The sequence below is a fragment of the Erpetoichthys calabaricus genome, chromosome 7, assembly GCF_900747795.2.
Source record: "Erpetoichthys calabaricus chromosome 7, fErpCal1.3, whole genome shotgun sequence".
NCBI classification, from domain to species: domain Eukaryota; kingdom Metazoa; phylum Chordata; class Cladistia; order Polypteriformes; family Polypteridae; genus Erpetoichthys; species Erpetoichthys calabaricus.
In genome coordinates this window covers 176833056-176855412 of record NC_041400.2, presented here as the reverse complement: position 1 = coordinate 176855412, position 22357 = coordinate 176833056, and the positions used below count along the sequence as shown (strand labels likewise).

Genomic DNA, 22357 nt, shown 5'->3' with positions numbered 1-22357 from the left:
GCAGGCACCAGGTACAGTGAGGGAGCAGCACTAACCAATGCGCCACTGTCCTGTCCTAATCTAGTAAACAAGTAACTAGTTCTTTTAACAAAAGAAAATGCAAAATTAAAGCCGAGTGTATCTATATGCATACCATGTAATATAATGCCTATGGAGATAAATATCACTATTGCCCACCAAAAGTAGACAATGAGTCAATGATCATTTGGTATTCTGTTAGTTTGATCACAGAATCTGTTAGGCATAATACTGCAGTATCTACTGAACAGTTTGCTAAGGGTAGATTCAATTTTAAACCTAGAGTTTAAGTCTAGCATTAATCTGAAATCATTTAAATAAGTTGTTTTACAGTTTGCAATTATTTAATGAAAACTGGAATTTTACAGATCAGAATTTGTCTCACAGGGCTTGCATCCAGATTTGATTTTGCTTTGTGAAGTCTACATGCAGGACCTGTGGCTTTCTGCTCATATACAGTACAAAAAATATGTTATAAGGTTGAATGAAAAATATAAAAGCTGGTCAAGTGTGAATAACTGCATATGTTTGTGGATATACAGTGGGTACGGAAAGTATTCAGACCCCCTTCAATTTTTCACTCTTTGTCATATTGCAGCCATTTGCTAAAATCATTTAAATTAATTTTTTCCCTCATTAATGTACACACAGCACCCCATATTGACAGACAAAAAAAATAATTTTTGAAATTGTTGCAGATTTATTAAAAAAGAAAAACTGAAATATCACATAGTCCTAAGTATTCAGACCCTTTGCTCAGTATTTAGTAGAAGCACTCTTTTGAGCTAATACAGCCATGAGTCTTCTTGGGAAAGATGCAACAAGTTTTTCACACCTGGATTTGGGGATCCTCTGCCATTCTTCCTTGCAGATCCTCTCCAGTTCTGTCAGGTTGGATGGTAAACGTTGGTGGACAGCCATTTTTAGGTCTCTCCAGAGATGCTCAATTGGGTTTAAGTCAGGGCTCTGGCTGGGCCATTCAAGAACACTCACAGAGTTGTTGTGAAGCCACTCCTTCGTTATTTTAGCTGTGTGCTTAGGGTCATTGTCTTGTTGGAAGGTAAACCTTCGGCCCAGTCTGAGGTCCTTAGCACTCTGGAGAAGGTTTTTGTCCAGGATATCCCTGTACTTGGCCGCATTCATCTTTCCCTCGATTGCAACCAGTCGTCCTGTCCCTGCAGCTGAAAAACATCCCCACAGCATGATGCTGCCACCGCCATGCTTCACTGTGGGGACTGTATTGGACAAGTGATGAGCAGTGCCTGGTTGTCTCCACACATACCGCTTAGAATTAAGGCCAAAAAGTTCTATCTTGGTCTCATCAGACCAGAGAATCTTATTTCTCACCATCTCAGAGTCCTTCAGGTGTCTTTTAGCAAACTCCATGCGGGCTGTCATGTGTCTTGCACTGAGGTATGTGTGGAGACAACAAGGCACTGCTCATCACTTGTCCAATACAGTCCCCACAGTGAAGCATGGCGGCGGCAGCATCATGCTGTGGGGGTGTTTTTCAGCTGCAGGGACAGGACGACTGGTTGCAATCGAGGGAAAGATGAATGCGGCCAAGTACAGGGATATCCTGGACAAAAACCTTCTCCAGAGTGCTAAGGACCTCAGACTGGGCCGAAGGTTTACCTTCCAACAAGACAATGACCCTAAGCACACAGCTAAAATAACGAAGGAGTGGCTTCACAACAACTCTGTGAGTGTTCTTGAATGGCCCAGCCAGAGCCCTGACTTAAACCCAATTGAGCATCTCTGGAGAGACCTAAAATGGCTGTCCACCAACGTTTACCATCCAACCTGACAGAACTGGAGAGGATCTGCAAGGAGGAATGGCAGAGGATCCCCAAATCCAGGTGTGAAAAACTTGTTGCATCTTTCCCAAGAAGACTCATGGCTGTATTAGCTCAAAAGGGTGCTTCTACTAAATACTGAGCAAAGGGTCTGAATACTTAGGACCATGTGATATTTCAGTTTTTCTTTTTTAATAAATCTGCAACAATTTCAAAAATTCTTTTTTTTGTCTGTCAATATGGGGTGCTGTGTGTACATTAATGAGGGAAAAAATTAATTTAAATGATTTCAGCAAATGGCTGCAATATGACAAAGAGTGAAAAATTGAAGGGGGTCTGAATACTTTCCGTACCCACTGTACGTATTTATGACCTAATGTCATCCAGTCAAGCCTTGCTTTTACCCACTGCTAATGGGACAGCATTCTGCTACTTGTGCTCCTTTTCTGGATATTAACATGGGATTCCCCTAAATGTATAAACATAAAATAGTAAACATTTTTGGGACATGTTTACAAACATTGAATGACAATTTTTATGGAAATACTTTGCTATATGCACAAAGGATGAAAATGAACTGGTTTTGAAACTTTTAAAAACATTGGTATTATCCATCCAGCTTCGTATTTCCTGAAGCTCTAGAATCCAGAGTGATGAGAAGTTGGAAGCTATCAAGGCAACAACGAATGTAAGGAAGAATCTATTGTTAGGTTGCTAGTGCATCACACAGCATACTACTGCAAGCATGCACAAATATGCAGAACGTGAATCCACATAGGCAATGATCAAGCTGAGGTTTCATATAATTAAATTTCATACATTTACATACCATGGGCTTGAATCCCAAGGTGTATCTTAGTGGGCTTTTGTCCTACATGCCCACAGATGCAATGGTTAGGTTATTTGTCATAGAGAAACTTTCCCTGTGTGAGTGTGGATGTATGCATGAGAGGGCCCTATTCAATACATTTTTTTCTCCCTTGAGCTAGTTGTTTCTAAGATGGGTGGTGGGAAGTTAAAGCCCAACACTAAATTACAAAGGTTTGAGAATGTTATGTTATTCTGCAATGTTTAACATATATCAGAGAGAAGTGATCTTAAAATTACCTCTTCCCCAGTTAAATCTGCTTATGTTGGCAATTTTTAACTAGCACCAGAAATAAACAACAAGTACTGGTTATCCAGCTTTATACAAGTGTAACTGAAATAGGAGAAACATTACAACACTAATAATTTTGTGCAGTACATGCATTGTTCCACATTATTTAAAACAACTTGATGTACGGGAGTAGAATGTCAAAGTTTAAGGCAATCTGTAAAGGTATAAAGAGATGCATGTTTGCCCACAATAGTCCAAAAATATACTTACTATATGAACATCTCAAAGTAACGATTAAATAATGTTTGCACGGATTGCATTTTTCAAAGTAAACAAGAGGTGTCACCTTTCAGTCTCTGGATGCAATCACAAGGATTCAGGTTTGTGCTTAGCATTTCCAAGTTGTCATTCTCTGTGCATTGCATTATGTAAAATATTTTCCACAGCATCGCACTTGACAGAGTTCCATATGGCATTTCTGACATGAAAAGCCAAATACCAAGTCTGTTCAAAAATTTTAAAAAATGTTATTATAACAAAGCATTTATTATTTTCTGGAAGAATAAAGTACCTACAAACTAAATGCAAAACAACTGTTTCATATTGGACATTCCACTTCTCAGTGACTACCCAACTCCACCTCCCCATATTCTTCCTACTTTTCTGTATGCATCATAAGAGTAACTTCAGACCTTTCTTGGAAACATTCCAAATCCACTACGACGGACTGGGAAAAGCAAGACAATGTTAATTAAATGACTGCAAGTGATGTACAGCAATAGTTTCAGTAACTCTGACCTATAGCCAGTACCTCCAGACTGGAAATGCAGTTCTCTACCACCATGGAAATGGTATGGGTTTCTGAAGGTGGATGTTAAGCCTAGCCAAATAAATAAAGATGAACACCATAGCGCATGAGTACTTACCAATTTTTTGTGTGCTGTGGCAACAGCAGAAGGATCCTAACTTACCAGCTGAGTAAAGTAAAGCAGCCATATCATTCAAATTTTGAGAAAGGTAATTTTTTTTTTTTTTTGTAATATGGATTTTCAAAATATTGTACTTGTCTACAAGTACACTTATACGCAAGTGTGGGCTGTTAACAGTATACATTTCTTTGCTAATTATTTAGTCAGCTTTTGGTGGCATTTTTGATAGGAAGGGAAATAAAGGCTAAAAATATTAGGTTGATGTTGTTCATTATTTCACAATAATACAAACAAAGCAAATGAAGCCCAGAGAATACAACAATCACATTTAATCTGTACCAAAGGAACAAGCAGCATAAAAAAAAAGTTAAACTGACTAATGAAATGGTAAATATTGTTAGCAGTGTCTTGTACCTAGCTACCCAATTTCACATTTGAAACTGCAACTTGGATGTACGAGGTATTTTCCATCAGGCTCTTTTCTGATTCACTTATCCTCTTCAGGGTTACGGGAGCTGCTGGACTCTAGAAAAGGCACCACCTATCACATAGCACATGTAGATTCTTAGCAATTTACAATTGTGCGACTTAGATTTGAAAAGCCACCCCTATTTAATAACATGTTAAAATTTAACTCCACACACAATGTGATTTGAAGTGGTACACTGCAATCATGGTGCAGCCAGTTTTTTTATTCAACAATGCAAGGCTGGGAAACCACCAGCACTTCCCTACAAACCTTTTCTTTTCACATCAGGACTCTGTATTTCTTTAAAACATGAGTAGAATAGCCAAGCCACTTTTCTGGGTAAGCACAGTACCCTGTTAATGTTTTTTTTTTTTTTTTTAAAGAAGTGAAAGTGATACATGAATAGCCATGTTTATGTACCCATATTCTGATCTATGTCTTATGGTCAAACTATTCCTTGATACAAGATCAGCTTGATAGAAGACACCAAAAGAGTTAAAACAGAAGTACTATAGAATGTACGAAAACTAAAAAATGTGGCCATGGCAAGTAGGCATTATGGCAGAATAAGCCCAAATACTTTCGTGACATCCCAATCATGGAAAAATTAAGCTGACATACAACTTTAAACTAAATTAAACTATCCTAGCAAGAACTAATGTTTTCATGAAAAATGCACTCAAGTTTTTACATAACTTTTCACAGATTTAAAAGTGATTCCTGAGGAAATGTTCTCATTCCATCCACCCATTTTCCAAACCTGAACAGGGTCAAAGATAAGCTAGAGCCCTGCAAGAACTGGGAACAAGGTAGGAACAATCCCTGGACAAGGTACCAGTTCATCAAAGGGTGAAAATACACGCACATCCACTTACTAAGGCCAATTGAACAATGTCAGTTCATTAAACCTGGGCATCATTGGAATGTGGGAGAATTCAGAGAACCTGGAGGAAACACACACACACACACACACACACAGAGACAGAATCCGGAACACAAACCCCAGTCTCCTTCTGGTGAGGCTACAGCACGATCATTGTGTCACCAATTTGTTGCTAATTTATTATTTTACATTTACTGTGCTGTTGTATTTATCCAAAATTTAAATATTCTATATTCTCCCATTTATTAACCAGTGCAGATCCTGATTGTTCTATCATCTTCAGTCTTGCTCACCACATGAAATTGTTGAAACTTTGCATACTCTATATTTTATATTTAACAAAATGATCGGGTAAAGGATCTTAAAACAAGGCACCGGACAAGACTGCAGGCATTATATTTTAAATCAGGTAACTTTATTTCCAAATATTTTTGCTAGCTTTTGACAATTTCATTTTAGTTACCTTTTTGCCTTCAATACATGTAATACAGCCTTCAGAAAAAGCTCATCAAATTCCACTTGTAGCTTTTCCATGGAGAAGGAATGGACTTCCAGCATTGCTTTGCAAATGTCAACACCATTAACATATTGGGCCCAGTGGTCACTCACATAACATAATGTCATTCTGCAAGAAAAAGAAGGTAAAAAATAGGAATTACTTAGACTATGCAAAGACAAAAAACTGATGTAAGATTTCTATTGTCGAATTATATATGTGCAGTTTGCTCAATCAATGTATTTCCTTGCACACACATAATCAGGTTAAAGCAGAAACTTGGTTTCTTAATAATCCGTATTTACACATGCAAGAAATCTTCTGGAGTCCTCCTTTGGCAAAATGCTCTAATGTTACTAAACTGCGCAAAAAAAGAGATAAGAGTTATCATTGGATATTGTGAATTTTCTTGAGTTTTATAAATTTGTTTAGTGTTTAATCAAACTGATGGTTTGTTTATTGGTTTTTGTTACTGGATTGTATGTAGAAAACTTTTCTGCTTGGCTGTGCAATTGAAACCTGAGAAGGATGTGGTACATATACTTTTTTGCCTTGCATCCAGTGCTGCAGGAATAATAACAATGCAGGTATTTTTACTTCAGTAAAGATACGTGCTGCGCTAGATTACACATCCCTTAAAAAGTAATTAAACTAAATAATGCACATTACTTTTAATGTGTTATCATACTGCTCTTGAGATTGTGTTCCTGATTTTAGCACTGCATCTTCAGCTCAGAAATTTACCAATTTCTGAAATATTGAGACAGATTACTTCAAACAGGTGAAGGAAAAATGTGATCAGCCAAATATTTGCCTTTGGAAATGTATTTTGTGGACACATCTAACCCTGGCTGCTGAAAGTCTGTGTGAAGCAAATATATGCACAGACTACAAAATCCCTAACCGTAACCCAGTTATTCATGGAGAAATCTACCTCAATTAAGTCAGATTTCTCAGAGGCCAATAACCTGATTTCTCTAACTAGAATAGGGGTTTACATGGCACTTTAGATATCTTGTTTCTGTGAATAATCGGGTTATTGAAGCACATGTAGACGTGCTAAATAACGACTCTAATTTAATATATTGTTCAGCAACATACAGCATTTTGTGAATGCTTATTAATGAAAAAGTAATTTGCATCCAAGATATTGCTTTTCTGCGGTGGGTTGGCACCCTGCCCGGGATTGGTTCCTGCCTTGTGCCCTGTGTTGGCTGGGTTTGGCTCCAGCAGACCCCCGTGACCCTGTGTTCGGATTCAGCGGGTTGGAAAATGGATGGATGGATAGATATTGCTTTTGCAACAAGCTTTCAAGAAGCTGGATGATCTTTCAAACATTAAAACTCTGATATTCTTCATCTGTCAAAATAAACCTGAAAGAAACATACAACAGTCAGCTGCTTACAAACCAACATCACCTGTGAAAAAAACACACCACAGAGGGTTTCTGTATTTGTAAACCAAGTAAAAGAAGACAGTTTGCCACGGAGTGTTCACGCAGTATGTATGCTCACTGGGATCAGTAGAGAAGAGATATTTGTAAGCTAGTTCCTCAAGTAAGATTACAATTTATACATCTTCGCATAGTAAAATATCTGTCACAATTGCTTCAGGTGAAGCAGGATCCTGTGACCACAATTTTAAACTGCCCTCTACAGCATTAAACACAGATAAACACAAGAGACATAATAATTCTATTGATTGCAAACTGAAAAAGAGCCAAATACAAAGAACAAATATTTGATTGACATTGCACTAAGATCAGTTTTCATGTGAAGCAGTTTTGTGGTTACTTCATATCCAATATAATATGGCTCTGCTTTTGCTGGCAGAAATGCATCTGTTATGGAGGGATTGTGTGGTGGTAGTGCCTAGTATTATATGGGCTTAACAATTTTATCTTTAATTGGAAGGAGTCAAGCTCCTTAGTTTCACACTGCGTGAAATTTTTCAGTGAAACCAACATACACATTCTATGCATTTCTCATAGTAAGAAATGAGTGTGAAAATTTACATTTTGGATAAACAAAATAAAGGCATAATCACCTGATCATGTGGCCAATGCGTTTGACAAACTGACGATACCGAGCCCTGTTGTATGTGGTTAGACCGACAGCCAATAATTCCACAAGGTTAGAAGCAAAAGCAAAGATTTTCAGCATTTTCTGGCTTGATGTTGCCTTAGGCTGGTAAGTACCTATTCAAAAAGGAAGAACACATTTTTTATGTTTCATTCTCTAAACAGAGAATAAATGTTAGAAAGAAATTCTATAAAAACAAAACTTGGAAGTTGAATAATACACATTGGAGTTACTGGTATACATAAAAACTAAAAAAGATGAGAAGACATATTGTGTATTAGAAACCGATATCCTCCGTCACGTGTGCGCATGGGAGACAGCTTAAGGGCTCTGGTGATGGTAATTACTCGTGGAACCAATGGTTGATTGTCACCTAATGCCCTCCCTCTTCTTCCCACTGCAGAACGAAAGTCTGACAGCCGCTCCATCACTGATGTCACCTCTGTTGCCCACCCTCCTGGACCCGCCTCTTCCTGCTGAGTGACTATACAACCCGGGAACTGACCATTTAGTTCTCAGTTCTGTTCTGAACTAGCATCTGGAGAGACGACTCTGCAAATTACTGCATGTTGTAATTTAATGCATTCTTTCAAATTAAATAAAGTCACCAAAAAGGCGCCCCAACTTTTTCACTTTGTTGTGTCTCCTTTTTAGATAGATAGATAGATATATAGACAGACAGAGACAGACAGACAGACAGAGATACTTTATTAATCCCAAGGGGAAATTCACATCTTTTTACATCTTTTTATAGAACTACCAGAATTTGTCAAAGAGAAAATCAATACAACTTCTTTTAACACTGAATGTGCAAATTTTAACAAACAATGCATGTATAAGAAAATGATAAAAATAAAACATTTTCTAGATTACAAGTTTAAGGTATGTAAAGAAAGACCTGCTACACAAAGTGGTGGTAAAGTGACACTTCCAGGATATGTAATTAATAAACAATTTAGAAAGAAAAAATTATTTTTCCTTACATAACTAACAGTGAGAAATGTAACAAAGATTTACCTTTTGAACCAATACCTAGTAAATGTTTGAAAAGTTCATCAAATGGAAACTGACAGAAAATAGTAATAAGATCGTCTTCTGCCAGCAGCATCCAACTTGTTTCTGGATCTTCATCCTTAAAAAAGATAACAGAATCAGAGACCACTGTTTATGCTTTCAGTTTATTTTTACATGACTAACAGAGTTAATAAAGCTGAATTGGATTAATGTATTGGAAATAACCAATTTTGCATTCAATTAAATAGACATTTTAAGTGATCAAAAAAATAAAAAAACGTTAAAGGTTTAAAAAAAAAAAATCTATAGCTTCCTTGATGTCTTTAGGGGTAAATGCTGAAGATTTATTGTTGTTTTTAAGGGTTTAAGTTGTAGGAGATTGCCATCTATAAACTCCAAATTGTTTAATCCCACTTAAAATATTTCATGCGTGTGGAACACTATTGGGGGTTGTATAATCTAGAAAATCCTAGTACTTGACAGCAGGGAAACTCTTAAAAGTAATTTACAGACATTTTTAAATCAGTTACAGGTATCTTTAAATCACTTCCTCTTTATTAAATAAATAAATGTGCAATAGGTCTGAAACAATGGTCGATGAAAACATCTATCATCGATTGGCAGGCCACATGACTGAGATAAATAAAAATCACTGATGGACTCCAAACATTTCCCAAAATTTCCTCAAAGCACCAAACTGCAGTCGTCACATTTCTCTCTCTCTCTCTTTTTTAAATCTTGTGCACCTGTCAAACACTTATAAAGGTGCTTTCATACTCAGACCAGCTTTGTTCTGAATCAGGGGGCTATTTTTTTTTTTTTTTTTAAACTTAGTTTTGATTTCTTTTTAGTTCAGTTGTGTTTCACATTGCAAATTTTCAAGCGATCTATACATATCAATAAACACCCCATGACCATGTTGTGAACTTCCTCTGTTGATCAGAAACATTTTTTCCAGGGAAAAATTATCATGGAGGTTCAACAAGAATTGTGTAATTCCTTTAAGTCAGTTAAAGATAGTTGTAGTTTATTTATATATATCTTGGGGCAATTGACAATTATTTAAATGTGACTAATTCATTTAAACTGTAATTCAATGAAAGGTACCTAAATCAATTCAAAATATCTCAGTTTCATTTAAAGATATCTTAAAACCATTTTATGATGATTGTAAATATTTTACTGGGTGAAAGTAAAAGAAAAAAGCTAAGCCAAATTATCATTTGGAAATATCTATAAGGATTTCCTGTTTATGACTAATCAGGCAATTGCAATTATGTTTTGATAAATCTTATAATATTATAGTATGTGCAGTATATTTACAACTCGCTAATATAACAGGATGTTACTTCATGCTACGTTCCTCTGTTTTAGATTACTGAACGATTCATTGTTTATTTAAGGCCTTCGTGGCCAAATATACAGCTACAAATTTTAAAGCAGAATTTGCCAATATAAATTGGAATACACTGAAAATGGTGTTTAAATGTTTACTAAGCATGTCAAATGTTGTGAGAAACTGATCAAAATTTTTCTTAAATGCAAAGTTATTTACAGAAAACAATATACTCTTGTTCAAATTAATCTTAAGTCCAAGATTTCATAAACCTTCCACAACATTCTAGTTAAACTTTCCCAAAGCAGCAGGTAACCCATTACAGAATAAGCCATGAGAACTCAATCCCACTTCAGCAATCAAATATTTCTTCTTCTTTTTTTCTTACAAAATTCTTTGAATAGCCCTGTTCACATTCTTTAAAGAAGACATATGAAAACTATTAATGAATTTATTTTCCCTAAAAGGGATACAACTGTGAAGTTTACTTCTTTCTAATGTCATTTTGTGATACAATGTAACTGTATCAAAAGCTAGTATTACTACAACATCACCGTTGAATTGAACAACCACAACTTAACTATCATGGAATATAATTTGTTTTGTTACTAACCTCCTCTCCTCCTTCATCCACAAGGGTCCAGTTGCCCGATTCTTTTCCAAAACTAGAAGCAGACTCATTTTTTAACTTGGTAGGCTTCATGTAACACATAAAGTCATCACGGTTTCTTTGAATGATACAAAAAAAAAGTTTAAAAACCCTGTAATTGTTTAAACTTTAAAATGGCTACCTAAGTTGCCTGTTGATTAGCACATGTAAGAAATAATTTTACTGCACTGTCTCTCGTTCCCTATAAAATGCAGCAGCCTTAATCCATAAAATGAATGCCTAAACTGAAGACAGGAAAATTATAGTCAAGTAATAAGCAATATCAGTAATACATACACATTATTTATATATATATATATATATATATATATATTTTTCCATAGAAGAGTATACAGAATCCCTGTACCCAATGACTCCAGAAATAAACGATCACCACATTATGCATGCAGCAAAAATCCAGCATCATTTTCACCATGCTGACGTGTCAATATGAAAGGGTTTTTAAACCAGCCTCTAGCATTCTCACTGTCTGCATTCATTGCTGTGTTACTGCAGTGTTATTGTGAAAATAACCCTTAATTGTATTTAATAATGGCCCCCAAAGTATATCTTGTGATGTTGGCAGTTCTCCAAAGCCTAAGAGAAGCTGTAAAGTGCTTTCAATTAGTAAAAACAACAAAGAAAAGAGAAGACAGTGAGTACCCACAATACACCAAGACATTAAGAAATAAGTACAAAAATGCAATGTAAAAAGGTTTATAAACTGTGTGTGTACACAAGATATTTTTCAAAAGAAGCTGACAAGTAGTACTCCAGATGACTTACTTCACAGGAGACATAAGTATGGCCAGAGCCTGCATGAAATGGTAAACTCCAGATGGGTTATTTAAAACCTTTATCTAGGGGAAGAAAAAAAAACAAAAAAAAAAAACAAACAAAACACAGACACTCATTAAACCTTCTTTAAGACAAGTATGCCTTACTAATAAAAATGTAATTAAATTAATAATTATGGCTGGACAATAATACATACAATAATAACAACAGCAATATCAATAATATTAACTATCAAATATTTAAATAAAAAACTATTCAGAATGATCTGATCTTTTAAATATAAGGTGGAGGATTCTTCATGTCTACCTCATGAAAGCAACTTAAAAAAAAGTTGTTTTTAACACGTTCACATTTGCACAAATAATTAGAGAGGTAACTAACACCATTTTGACAGTAACTTATAATGGACAACTACATATATTCTGATGGTTAATGTGAAACTGAACAAAAGCACACCTGAAGGAAAGGTGCTGCCCACTTTCCAATTCCAGCAGGACAATGAAGTATGTGATTAAGAAGGAATAACTGATCCCCCGTTGAGCCGATGCATTGTAAGATAGCCACCTAAAACAAACCGAATTCAAATAATCAAGACTTGTGAAATAAGCACAGCCAAGAACCGAGCACTATTTACAAATGAAGGGGGATAATCTGTAAATTCCCAACAACAGTAAATATTTCTGTTTGGGCTATTTTATGGACACAATAATTAAATAGCTATTATTTACATAGATATCTAAAAATCAATGCAGCAAATTTTAATCACTGAAACTCAAAGGTACAAGCATTGTTCATGATGGATAAAAACATTACATTCTTATTATTAGGAGAAATATCAGTCTACATCTCTATGATCAAAAACCCTTAATCCAGGATGGTGGGGTGTATGTGTCTTGTCAGTATTATAGAATTTTAATCAAATATTTTTAATCAATACATGATCATTTTTTCAATTTAATATAAGCATACACTTAAATGAAGATAATGGTAACAGTATCAGGCACAGGGCTTAAACTAACACTGGACAGAGTGAGAAGAGTGCAGATAATGACAGAATATGCAACATGAGTAAATGCCTCTGTAGGAATACGTCAATACTATAAATCACTGCATGACTATAATGTCATAAACATGCATCTATATGCAACATATATGTATTCAGTATATAGGCTAAAAGGTGTTTTCTTTAAACTTCATTTATTTGTATATGTGTAGAGTCATCCTCCTCTAAATGTTTTTTCCCAGTTATATTAAAATTTTACTAGAATCTGTAAACATCAGATATCTATAAAATCAGGCACATACAGAGAATGTTCAGAAGGGGTAGGTGTTTGATTCAAATTAAGAAGATATGCACGGCACAAGAAAGAATCGAAATTAAACAATTTAGTCCGGTTTTGCTATTTTGATACTACCCTAAGTTCTTGTCTATAAGCCGCGGCTTATCTAAGGAAAAAAGTTGTGAAAATGAAAAAATAGAATATCGGCTTATACATAAGTCCGGCTTATACATCCATCGCGGGGGTTGCGTTCCAGAGCCACCCGCGAAATAAGAAAATCCGCGAAGTAGAAACCATATGTTTATATGGTTATTTTTATATTGTCATGCTTGGGTCACAGATTTGCGCAGAAACACAGGAGGTTGTAGAGAGACAGGAACGTTATTCAAACACTGCAAACAAACATTTGTCTCTTTTTCAAAAGTTTAAACTGTGCTCCATGACAAGACAGAGATGACAGTTCAGTCTCACAATTAAAAGAATGCAAACATATCTTCCTCTTCAAAGGAGCAAACAATTCAATGGTGCTGTTTGGCTTCTAAGTATGCAAAGCACCGCAGCACAAAGCTGTTGAAGGCGGCAGCTCACACCCCCTCCGTCAGGAGAGAGAGAGAGAGTGAGAGAGAGAGAGAGAGAGAGAGAGAGAGAGAGAGAGAGAGAGAGAGAGAGAGACCCCCTGCTCAATCCCCATACGTCAGGATCACAGATAGGCAGCGCAACAGAGAGAGAAAAGTAAGCAATCTAGCTTCTCAGCCATCTGCCAATAGCGTCCCTTGTATGAAATCAACTGGGCAAACCAACTGAGGAAGCATGTACCAGAAATTAAAAGACCCATTGTCCGCAAAAATCCGCGATATATATTTAAATATGCTTACATATAAAATCCGCAAAAGGCGAAGCGCGTACACAAAATCAATTTATTAAAAACAGTTATACATTTTTAAAAATTAATTTTTATTAATCAAAGCCATCAAATTCTTCATCAGATTCAGTATTAAAGAGATCAAACAGCTCGTTAAAAGATTCTGGAATTTCAGATTCGATTTGATCTTCGGATTCTTCTTCAGATTCTTCTTCACTATCAGTGGCACGAGATATCACAGCTGTTAGCACTTCGGTTGGATATTCGCAGATATTCGCGGCTTTAAATCCATTTTTAATGCAATCCGCGGTTACTTCACTCCAACATTCGTCGATCCATTGACATACTTCAGCATAAGAGGCCCTTTTCATTGATCCAGACTTAGTGAATGAATGGTAACCATTGACCATCCAGTCCTCCCATTTCTCACGCATTTTGATTTTAAAAGATTTATTAACGCTTAGATCCAGTGGCTGTAATTTAGATGTCAGTCCTCCAGGAATAACAGCCAATTGTGAATACTTTTTCACCTTTTCTTTGACTTCTTCTGTGATGTGAGGTCGAGCCGAATCGTATATTAAAACTGATTTCTGGCAAAAAAATGAATTCTTGCGTTTACGCCAAATGTTTTCTAACCAATAGCTGACCATATCCGCGTCAACCCATCCCTTTTCATTTGCTGCGACAACAACACCTTTAGGGAAGACATCTTTAGGAATAGTTTTTCGTTTGAAAATCACTAAAGGTTTGCATTTTCCACCATCGGCTGTAGCACACAAGACAACAGTAAAATTGCACTTTTCATTGCCAGTGGTAGTGATTCTGACATCAGTTGATCCCTTTGTCTCAACTGTGAAACCACTGGGCATATCGAAACTGATGGAGACCTCATCCATATTCCCGATGTGTTCGAAATTGACTCCATTGATCGCATTTTTGACAAAAACCCCAAAGACAGCAATTTTCTCTTCCCAATCCTGTGATAACTTCTGTCCAATAGATGTAATGGCTCTTACAGATAAGTTGTGTCTTTTCATGAACAGAAAACACTAACATTTGCTGCCTTTGAAGTCATTGATTTTTAAATGTTTTGCCAATTCTTTCGCTTTCAAACGAATTCCAGTGGTCGACACTCTTCTATTTTCATTGCGTCTGGAGATAATCCATGTCTTCAATTGTGACTCCAATTCCGGCCAAAACTCTTTTCGGGACCGACGGCAGCGCTTCTTCGGATGCATTGCTTTTATAACAGGCTTTTGTTTTTTCCATCGCCGGATGTTTGACTCGTCTGTTCTGAACTCTTTAGCTGCCGCCGCATTGCCATACTTTTCGGCATAGCTCACCGCTTCAAGTTTTCGATGACTGGGATAAGATTTTCGAGTCTTCTTTACATTATCCATTTTAACAAATTTAACAAAATCACAATTTAAATGACCGCTACGCGCGCGTGTTGACGCCCAGAGCAGAAAGAACGCGCTCCGGCCGCTCCAATTAACCGCGCCATGCAGGGAGTGAGAGAGACGCCAATATCTCACACTCTCTCCCCACTTAAAGAAATTAAATGGGCGCGAGTGAGACCACTGACCTCCCTCCCTTCTATTAGTTATAGGTTATAGTACGTTCGGCTTATCCATGAGTCCGGCTTATCTATGATACGATTTTATTTTAAAAATTCGTATGATTTTTGGTCTCCGGCTAATACATGAGTCCGGCTTATAGACAAGAACTTAGGGTACAAGGCTTGAATTTCAGTACAGTATTGCAGCTATCACACCTATTATTTAAAAATCCTGCTTGGTTCCACTTTTGTGCTTGTATATATCAATCTTGTACAATCCTTCGACAGTTGCCAAATAGAGTAACTACTGAAAGACAAGATAATATTATTACAAATTTCTCCCTGGGGTCCAAAAAAATTAAGATAAATAGATATACCATATAAAAAAGGAGAGAGGAGACTCTCTCTTAGGAGACTAAGCTCTTGTAACATGAGTCATAACACCCTTTTCACGCTCTAAAACTCTGTAATAGCCAGTGCAATTTTCTTTGCTGTGGTGTGCTGGGCTGGCATCATCACATCAAGGAAGGCCCACCGTATTAACTAGTTGATTAAGAAGGCAGGCTCAGTTATTGTATGCACTCTCAGTCTGCTGGAGGTAGTAAAGGAGGAAAGGATGAAGGCAAAATCCTAAGCCTTTATGTTACATACCACCCTCTGTCTGACACACTAGCTTTAAGAAAGTTTTAGCCAACAAATTATTCAGCAGACATATCTAAACAAATTCTGTTGGTGCTCCTTTATACCAATTGCAATACACTAATATAATACTTCCCTGTTGACTGTTCTTTTTATTTTTAGATGCATCAGAGGTTTTATTTCTTTTTAGTAGTTTTTGTGTATATTTGCTTGTTATAATATTTATGTATGCATGTATTTATTTATTTATACACATTCTGAAAAGCCAAGTTTTCCCTTTAGGACAAATAAAGTTCTACTGCAACTATAATGAAAGATAAAGTTATACAATTTATACTTTATGTTAGGAGGTTACTTTGTTGAAAGCAGGTCTTGTCATGTTTTTGTTTTCATTTTCTTTTGAATTAACAGATTTCATACTTATCCAAATTTTTAAGCGTTGGTAATTTAAAGACATTTGCGAAATCTGCTGCGGCAGTATAAAACCAGCAAAAATAAATAATTTACAGATAGCAAAAATGTACAAGATTACCAGTTTTTGTAGCCAAAGATGGATGTCTGCCTGGAACTGGCAGTCGTCAAGTACCCGTCGAGTAAAGCAGAACAAAACACTAATACTCTCCTTTAGGGGTTGAAGTGAACAGGAATGAGACTCCATATCGGCGTATTCTGTAGTAAATATTGGAAATACAATTCAGTGTGCTTCATGATAATACTCATATAACAAGTAATTTATCAAAGTACACCTTATTCTTGCTACAAATTGTGCACATCAAAAGAAACCCCCCAAAAAACTATGAAACAAAAATATTGTAATACAGAGTGTATGGATTTTGCAAACAAACTGTTGGGGAGAGGTCTCACAGCAACAATATACCAAAAATGATGACAAATACGAAAATATATGTATTTTTAACTTTAAGATACAAGAGGTCATTAAAAAAAAAGAAAAAAGAAAATGTACAATGATAAATAAATACACTTGTAGAAAAGTTCAACACCCGTCCTTGAAAATAGTTTTATGAGCAATGCACAAGTACTGAGTCTAGGCAGTCAACACTAAATTCCCCAACCGACAGTTGGTATCAACCCTGATATGTACAACTGAGTTTGGGAAAAGAAAGAATGAACAAACAAATCTTATTTTAAGGCTTCAAATTGCTGTTTTGAATTATCAGTAGTGCCTACATAAAGGATAACAGCTTTAAGCACAGCTTAACAGTGGTCTACATAAGAAAGTCTCACTTTTGACTGTAAAGACAAGGCTTTGAGTCACAGGATTTACAGGCTGAGTGGCAGTGGGAAAGCCATTACAAAAATAGTCAAACGTTTTAGAACCCATTTATCCAGTTTTAATTGAAATTTAGGCAGTTTAATGTCTTAACGTACTTTGAAATTAAAGCACAGAATGTGCGACTTGCTTACTTCAATAACTGTTAAAGCTGTGCTTGAAGCTGTTGTCCTTAGGGGTGCCTATCACACAAGCTCTTGACTCAAAACTTGTCTTCTGAATCTGTTGTGACTTTTGGGCTTCCAGATCTGTTCCTACAGAGTTTACTCCAGTTGCCAAATTCCTTTTGATGCTATAGAAAAATGTACTCATTGACACCTTGGAGCTCTTTGCAATTCCTGTAAAGGAAACACCTACACTTTTAAGGGTTATAATGGTCTAGCTGTCCTTTTTTCTCACCATTATGATTGCAACATTGTCCAAATAAGACTTCAGATGTTATAGCAACACATATCATTGCCAGTCTGCTTTGATTCAGAAGTTCTGTATGTAAACAACAAAAGTTGTGACATAACTAGGAAATGTCAAGGCTTAATTAACTTAAATTGTTGCAGGTGGCAAGTTGCTAGCACATTATTTGTGCAACTGTGAAAATTAATTTTTTTCCAGTTTTTGGAAACCTAAACTTTTTTTTTAACCTCTGCCTGTTTACTGCTTATCTTTGTACCATCTCAAGTTATTCACTGGACTTGAACTGCTTAAATTTCAATAAAAACTAGAAAAATGGGGGTGTTTGAAAACTTTTCATCAGTAGTGTACACACATACATACATATTGTACAGAGAAAAAGAGAGAGAAATGGCATAATAGTTTATGGAAATAATTGTGCACTTGTGAAATGTTCTCGTTACTGATTCTAATACTTCACAGTTTTCTGTGAAATAAAAAAAAAATCAACACCTTCTGAAAAATATTAATATGATCCTACCAAAGATTTTTCATTTCTAAGAAAATATGATAATTCTCATTTTGTAAACTCACCTGCAGGATAATCTTTTATTGCCACTTTCCTTGCCGGTGGAATGCTGTTTAGCAGTCGATACAGAAAAGACTCTATCTGAAGTCTTGACAGCACCACAGTGTATGAATGTAAAGCAAGAGTTTGATGCAGCAACTCTGCCTTTGTTTCAAAAAGTTTTTTTATCTCCAAAACTACAGATTCATTAAGCAGCACTTTCTGAAAACGATGATAGCCAGAAACTTTTGTCTGGTCAGCACACACACCCTGCAAAAAAATAAATTTATATGCATATCTCTCAGTCTTGAGACTAGTAAAATCAAATCACACAATGGCTATTAACATACACTGAACAGATTTCCAGAGGCAATGTGGGCCAATATAAACACCAACTTAAAACACTATACAATCAGAACATGTCACCAAGCTTCTACATTCCTAAATATCAAGTACCTTACAAAGGTATTTAGCTCCCTTGAAAGTCATTACCGTTCTCTGGATTTAAAAAAATTCACATATTCTTCCAATAAGTATTTTTACTGACAATCTAGGTACTCTCACTGTTTATATTTAAAGCCAAAGTAAATTATTTGTCAAAATTATGTTTCTAAAAAATAAACACTGTAAAAAGACTGCTTGCATTTTTACAGAATAGTTATGACTTTCAAGAGGATAGAATCTTTTCAAAAGTCACTGTACTTATTTAATTCAGGCTTGTGAGAGGTGATCAAAATGTTTTGCGCCTAAACCTCAATGGAGTATTATAAGGTGCTGACTTTATAGGATGTCAAAAACCAGACCTTGGTTTTTACATGTTTCTAGCCTTTTTGGTTTATAGTGTCTTATTTCAGAAACAACTGAACATGAATAATTGCAAAATCATGTATTATGTTATCAGTGAATTTCTAGCTGCTAGAGAACAACAGGCACTGTGGTGTAGTGATTAAGGCTTTGAACATCAAACCCAGAGGTTGCGGATTCAAATCCTTCTACTGACACCACTGTGTGAGCAGGAGCAATTCACTTGACCTGCCTGTTGCTCCAATTGTAAAAACCAAAAGAAATGTAACCAATTGTATCATAAGTGTAAGTAAATGTTAAATAAGCTTCATAGATTATTTCTAACCTGCAGCATATAGAGGACATTACTAGGATTTGTTAGTTTTGGGTCAAATGAATTCATTCTTCATGAACAAGGTCTGTACGGGTCAAATGTCTAGAATATTGACTCCTCCTTCTCCCAGCAATCTGGTTGTTATCCCAAACACATACACGTTACATTAAATGTCAACTCTAAATTGGTCCACAATTACTAAGTGTGAGAGAACCCATTAGTTGGACTTCTAGATTTTACACCTGTTTTGCACAAAATGATGCAAAGATAGACTCTGTACGTCAGCCTTTTCAGCAGCTCCGTGTATGACTGTATGTGTATGTGTATTTTTCTACCTTTATTTTTCTATTTTTATTTATTGATCACTCCTACCACTTTATTTTATGTGGATTCGTTCCCTGGACACACTTACTTTTACAACATGGGCATGGATTTTTACACGCCGAGACTCGCCTATTCAAGTACTCAACTTCGAGCGCTGAAAACAAATGCCAGTGCCGGTGTGGTTCCCTATTTACCTGACGAGGTAAGAAGGCGGTATCGTGGCAGCAGAGCCGGCACTAAGCTAAAAATGAAGCAGCTTGCGAGAAAGTGGCGTTTTAAGCCTTCGGTGCCTTCTGTTATTCTGGGGAATGTGAACTCAGTCTCAAATAAGATCGACGAACTGGCTGCGCTGGTGAAAAATGTCAGAACCTACAGAGAATGCAGTTTGTTGTGTTTCTGCGAAACGTGGCTAACTAACACCATCCCAGATGCTAATGTGGAGCTACCCGGGTTTAGCACCGTTAGAGCGGACAGAGACGCAAGTACCTGTGGGAAGCACAAAGGAGGACGACTCGTTCTCTATGTTAATACACGGTGGTGTAACTCTGGACATGTTAAAGTCAAAATCTCCACTTGCTGCAGGGACATCGAACTGTTGGCCATAAGTCTGCGTCCCTATTACTTGCCCAGAGAGTTTGGACATGTCATTGTTGTCATTGTGTATATTCCTCCTCGGGCGGACGTGGAGATAGCGAGTGACATCATCCATTCTGCTGTTGCTAAGTTACAAACGCAGCACCCCGAGGCACTTGTGCTAATCGCTGGAGACTTTAACCATGTGACGCTGGACAAAACATTACCTGCATTCTCCCAGTATGTGGACTGTAACACCCGGGGAAATAAGACTATTGATTTACTGTATGCAAACGTTGAAGACGCATACAGTGCCACCCCGCTGCCTGCGCTTGGGAAAGGAGATCATAACCTAGTTCTGCTTCAGCCTCACTACAAACCAAAAGTGAGAGTCCTACCTGTAACCAAACGATCATTCAGGAAGTGGACCCCGGAGGCTGAGAATGCTCTGAGACAATGTTTTGGAACTACAGACTGGGATATCCTGCAGGGATCACATAGTGAGAACATTGAGGAGGTTGTTGACTGCACTACTGACTACATCAACTTCTGTATGGACATTGTAGTTCCAGTAAGAACAGTACGCTGCTATGCTAACAACAAGCCATGGATTACAAGTGACATCAAGGGCCTTTTAAACCAGAAGAAAAGGGCCTTTAAAGACGGTGATCAGCATGAGCTCAAGCACGTGCAGAAGGAGCTCCGAGTCCAGCTCAGGGCGGCGAAGGAGCAGTACAGGAGAAAGCTGGAGCAGAAGTTGCAGAACAACAGCATGAAGGAAGTGTGGGATGGGATGAAGATCATCACTGGCTGCAGCTCGAAGCGGGGTGCCACCATCGAGAGAGACGTGAAGAGAGCAAACCAAATGAACATCTTCTTTAACAGGTTTGACCACCCTAACCCACTCTCACCTCGGAGTACTGCACTCTCTACACATCCTTCTGCTGATACCAACATAGGAGAGACATCCCCACCCACAATTACAGCAGCGCAAGTGAGCAGAGAGCTGAGGAAACTTCGTGCCAGCAAAGCAGCAGGTCCAGATGGAGTATCGTCACGACTGCTGAAGGTCTGTGCATCAGAGCTGGGGGGTCCTCTACAGCGCATCTTCAACCTGAGCCTGAAACAGGGGAAAGTCCCGAGGCTTTGGAAAACATCTTGCATCACCCCAGTCCCAAAGGTATCACGTCCTGGTGAGCTGAATGACTTCCGGCCTGTCGCTCTAACATCACATGTGATGAAGACCATGGAGCGGCTGCTGCTTCACCACCTGAGGCCACAGGTCCAACACGCCCTCGACCCTCTGCAGTTCGCATACCAGGAGAAGGTGGGAGCGGAAGATGCCATCATCTATATGCTACACTGATCCCTCTCCCACTTGGACAGAGGCAGTGGCGCTGTAAGAATTATGTTTCTAGACTTCTCTAGTGCCTTCAACACCATCCAACCTCTGCTCCTTAGGGACAAGCTGACAGAGATGGGAGTAGATTCATACCTGGTGGCATGGATCGTGGACTATCTTACAAACAGACCTCAGTATGTGCGTCTTGGGAATTGCAGATCTGACATTGTGGTCAGCAACACAGGAGCGCCGCAGGGGACTGTACTTTCTCCGGTCCTATTCAGCCTATATACATCGGACTTCCAATATAACTCGGAGTCCTGCCACGTGCAAAAGTTTGCTGACGACACTGCTATCGTGGGCTGCATCAGGAGTGGGCAGGAGGAGGAGTATAGAAACCTCATCAAGGACTTTGTTAAATGGTGCGACTTAAACCTCCTACAACTGAACACCAGCAAAACCAAGGAACTGGTGGTGGATTTTAGGAGACCCAGGCCCCTCATGGACCCCGTGATCATCAGAGGTGACTGTGTGCAGAGGGTGCAGACCTATATATACCTAGGAGTGCAGCTGGACGATAAATTAGACTGGACTGCCAATACTGATTCTTTGTGCAAGAAAGGACAGAGCCGCCTGTACTTCCTTAGAAGACTGGCATCCTTCAACATCTGCAGTAAGATGCTGCAGATGTTTTATCAGATGGTTGTGGCGAGTGCCCTCTTCTACGCAGTGGTGTGCTGGGGAGGCAGCATTAAGAAGAAGGATGCGTCACGCCTGGACAAACTGGTGAGGAAGGCAGGCTCTATTGTTGGCATAGAGCTGGACGGTCTGACATCCGTAGCAGAGCA

At 37.6% G+C, this 22357-nt stretch overlaps 1 protein-coding gene across 2 annotated transcripts in view; it reads right to left on the bottom strand.

Moving 5' to 3' along the window:
- The window catches only part of epg5 (ectopic P-granules autophagy protein 5 homolog (C. elegans)), a 124358-nt gene that overhangs the window by 78559 nt on the left and 23442 nt on the right, over positions 1-22357 (bottom strand). For both annotated transcript variants that reach the window (XM_028805745.2, XM_051930026.1), the window contains exons 4-12: positions 18180-18423; positions 16440-16576; positions 12025-12132; positions 11557-11630; positions 10735-10849; positions 8789-8903; positions 7737-7887; positions 5658-5819; positions 3260-3417 (exon numbers count right to left, since the gene is read on the bottom strand). In XM_028805745.2, coding sequence (XP_028661578.2) covers positions 3260-3417; positions 5658-5819; positions 7737-7887; positions 8789-8903; positions 10735-10849; positions 11557-11630; positions 12025-12132; positions 16440-16576; positions 18180-18423 — 1264 coding nt within the window. The remainder of the gene's footprint in view (positions 1-3259; positions 3418-5657; positions 5820-7736; positions 7888-8788; positions 8904-10734; positions 10850-11556; positions 11631-12024; positions 12133-16439; positions 16577-18179; positions 18424-22357) is intronic.